The following is a 3,686-nucleotide window of genomic DNA, read 5'->3' as shown; positions in this document are numbered from 1 at the left end:
ATAGATAGAGTGGCTCTCCGGCTTTCGGCTTCCCGAGCACTGGGCGTGCTGCTAGAATCTCCTTGAAGTGGTTGAAGGCTTCTTCGCACGCAGGAGTCCACTCAAATGCTATTCCCTTCTTCATCAAAGCAAAAAAGGGCAGGGCCTTTGCTGCCGACGCGCCGAGGAAACGGGACAACGCTGTGAGCCTTCCCGTCAGCCGCTGAACGTCCTTGATGCAGCCCGGACTCCTCATTTGGAGTATTGCTTGGCACTTTTCAGGGTTGGCCTCCACTCCTCTCTGGGTTATCATGAATCACAGGAACTTTCCAGCCTCCATGGCAAAGGCACACTTAAGCGGGTTGAGCCTTATGCCATGTTGTCGGAGGGACGCGAACACGTTTTCCAGGTCTCTTATGAGATCATCGGGGTGGGTGGTTTTTGCGAGGATATCGTCCACGTAAACTTCCACGGTCTTGCCGATGAGATTGCTGAATATTTTGTTCATCAGTCTCTGGTACGTTGCCCCCACGTTCTTTAGGCCAAACAGCATCACTCTGTAGCAATAGGTCCCCCCTGGCGTTATAAACGCCGTTTTATCCTCGTCTGGCCGGTGCATCGGTATCTGATTGTAGCCGGAGTAGGCATCCATGAAACTCAGATACCGGTATCCCGCAGCCGCATCAACGAGTACGTCGATGTTGGGAAGGGGGTAGCAGCCCTTGGGGCATGCTTTATTGAGAACGGAGTAGTCCACACACATTCTCCATTTCCCATTGTGCTTTTTTACCAGGACCACGTTTGACAGGCAGGTCGAATAGTCCAGCTCCCGGATGAACCCCGCTTCGAGGAGGCCGGCCATCTGTCTGGCCACTTTCTCTACTCTTTCCTGAGACATTTTTCTCCTTCTTTGGGCCACCGGTTTGGCTTCCGGTCTAACGGCTAGGTGGCGCGACATGAGACTGGAGTTTATTCCCGGCATGTCAGCGGGTGTCCAGGCAAACAAATCGCCATTAGCTCTGATCATTTCCATCAAGGGTTCTTTTAACTCGTGGGGGAGGTTCCTATTCACGAACGTGAATTTTTCCTCTGAGTTCCCGACCTTAAACTTTTCCAGGTCTCCTTCGGGCTCGGGTCTCGGTTTGTCATCGACTCTGGCGTGCAGGTCGGCGAGAAATATTCCCAATGCCTCTTTAAACTTTTTCCTTAACGAGAGACTGGCGTTGTCGCAAGCGACTGCCGTTTCCAGGTCTCCTCTCACAGATCCTACTGACCCTTCTTCAGTTATGAACTTCATTACCAACATCCTCGTGCTGATGACTCCTCCTAGGTCGTTGATTGTCTTTCTCCCCAGGATGATGTTGTAGGCGGTGGAGTCCCGTAGGATCACAAATTCGGCCATTACCGTTCTCCTCCCCTGTCATTGTCCCAGTGAGATCGGCAGGGTGATTATGCCATCTGGCTTGATGAAATGGTTGCCAAGCCCTACGACACCGTGCTGGTGCGTCTGTAGGTTGGCGTCCCTCAGGCCCAAAGCATCGAACACATTACGGAATATGATGTTCGAGTCTGCCCCCGTATCTACAAGGATTCGTTTGACGAGACCGGTTGCTACCCTGGCCGTTATGACCATGGGAGGACTCTCTCCGATCTTGTCGAACCACTGATCTTCCGGGCCGAACGAAATGGGTGGGAGCTTCCTAGTGCTTCGCGTGGAGGATGAGGAGACCGCCAGGACTTTGGCGTCTTTCTTGTGTGCCGACTTTGACCTAGGTGCTGCATTCCTAGCTGTTACCACGTTCACTATGGTGAGGCCCTGGTCGTCGTCCTCCGGTTCTTGGCGTCGCTTCGGTGCCCGAGTCCTATCTTCACTGTCGTGGTCGCGATTTCGTCGCCTTGGCTCCCTTATGAGGTGGGAAAATATGGCTAGCTTTCCATCCCTGATGACCTGCTCCAGCGCGTCCTTTAGATTGAAGCAGTCTTGGGTTTTATGCCCATAGCCCTTGTGATAGTCACAGTAGAGGCTTCGGTTTCCCCCTGTTCGTTCCTTCAGTGGTCGGGGCTTTGACAAGATCCCCTTTTCGGCAATTTGTTGATAAACTTCCATGATCGGCGCGGTGAGAGGGGTGTAGTTGGTGAACTTCTCAACACGAGGAAATGGTCTGGGAGCCTTGCTCGGGCCGCTGTCTCTGGCGTGCTCCTTTTGTCCTTCTCTGCTTCCGCGGTGCCGGTCTTGATTATGAGTGGGCTGCCGTTTGTTGGCAGCCACGACTCGGCTCACTTCTTCGTCATTGATGTACTCCTTGGCCACACATTGGATTTCCTGCATACTCCACACTGGTTTCGTGGTAAGGTGCTTTCTGAAGTCCTCGTTCAGGAGTCCATTCGTCAGGCACAAACTCGCGACCGAGTCCGTCAGTCCGTCGATTTCCAGGCATTCATCGTTGAATCTATCTAGGTATTTCCTAATCGACTCGTCGGGTCGCTGGGTTACCCCGAGCAGGTTGATTGGGTGCTTCGCCTTTGCGATCCTGGTCGTGAATTGGGCTAAGAAGGTGTGGCTGATATCTGCGAAGCCGGTCACCGAGCCCTGCGGGAGGTTATTGAACCACCGTATTGCAGGCCCCGCCAGGGTGATCGGGAAGGCGCAGCATCTTACCTCGTCTCCCACTCCCTCAAGGTTCATTCTGGCCTCAAAGGTCGTGAGGTATTCCAGCGGGTCTTGTGTTCCGTCGTACCTCATGTCCATTGGCTTGTCAAAGTGTTTTGGTAGCCGGACCTCGAGTATGGAACGATGAAATGGGATCGCCCCCATTATCATGGGTCCCCGCGTTCTCCTCGTTCTTCCTTCATCGTCCTCCCGACGAGCGTCTTCGGTTCCCTGACCTGTAGTGTGCCGCCGTTCTTGTCTGGCATAGATGACAGGGTCATGGCGTCTCCTAGCGCGTCCTCTTTCCCCAGTGCTCTTGGATTCGGCCTGGGGGCTGGGCGTGCGTCTGCAGTGGCTCCTAGAGTGAGAGCGGGAGTGGCTTTGTTCTGGGGTGTGCTGGTCGTGTTCCCTGTCTGCCAGCCAGTGTTCCAGGTCTTGCATCCTATGGTGCTGTTCTTGCATTATTTTGGCGTGGTTGTCGCCAGTTCCCCCGAAGGGGCGTCCTTCGCGAGATTGTGTTGGGTGTCTTGGGGGGGATCTTGTGCGCTGCTGGGAAGTAGTCACGGCAGCATCCCCTCCGGGCTCGGCCTCGTGGCCTGTTCCACTTTGGACCAGTACGAAGTCCATGAACCTTCCCCACAGACGGCGCCAATGTTCGGTAGGTCGGGTACCGGACCGATTGGGTGAATGTCCTGATCAACAAGAGGGGAGGTCGTCTGGTCGTACGTCTCTGGGTTGGAGTAGGCGAGGTCCCGAGCTCTTCAGATGTGGAAAAGGGGGGGTGTCACCTGCAAAGACACTCCGACGCACAAGTCAATGGGGTGTGCAGGCAAAAAAGGGATAGAGTCATGTCACGTACCTTGGGGAAAGGGTAGGTCCTTCCCCTTATATACTGTGTCAGAGGTGGGCCCGATAAGGGCAGGCCCACTTTCTCCGAGGCGTGCTCCTCACAGCTGTAACAGAGCTGTCAGGGACGCGTGTCCGGGTCGGCTGCGGGACATCCCACCTCCGACCGTTCGGGTCGGGTGACTCTCGGGTTGGGCCAGCCCGTAAGGGG

At 54.9% G+C, this 3,686-nt stretch overlaps 1 protein-coding gene across 1 annotated transcript; it reads right to left on the bottom strand.

Annotated features, from left to right (window-relative positions):
• On the bottom strand, positions 1,400 to 3,256 carry LOC107636320. Its single transcript, XM_016339839.1, has one exon. It carries the CDS (start codon positions 3,254 to 3,256, stop codon positions 1,400 to 1,402), a length of 1,857 nt encoding a protein of 618 aa, XP_016195325.1.

This window comes from Arachis ipaensis, chromosome B04 (genome assembly GCF_000816755.2).
Source record: "Arachis ipaensis cultivar K30076 chromosome B04, Araip1.1, whole genome shotgun sequence".
NCBI lineage: Eukaryota > Viridiplantae > Streptophyta > Magnoliopsida > Fabales > Fabaceae > Arachis > Arachis ipaensis.
Note: the sequence above shows the minus strand (reverse complement) of the source record. Positions and strands in the feature narration are given on the sequence as shown.

Bases quoted from the DNA above. Each gene is read 5' to 3' on its own strand.
- LOC107636320 (XM_016339839.1), bottom strand. From the start codon at position 3,256: ATGGACTTCGTACTGGTCCAAAGTGGAACAGGCCACGAGGCCGAGCCC.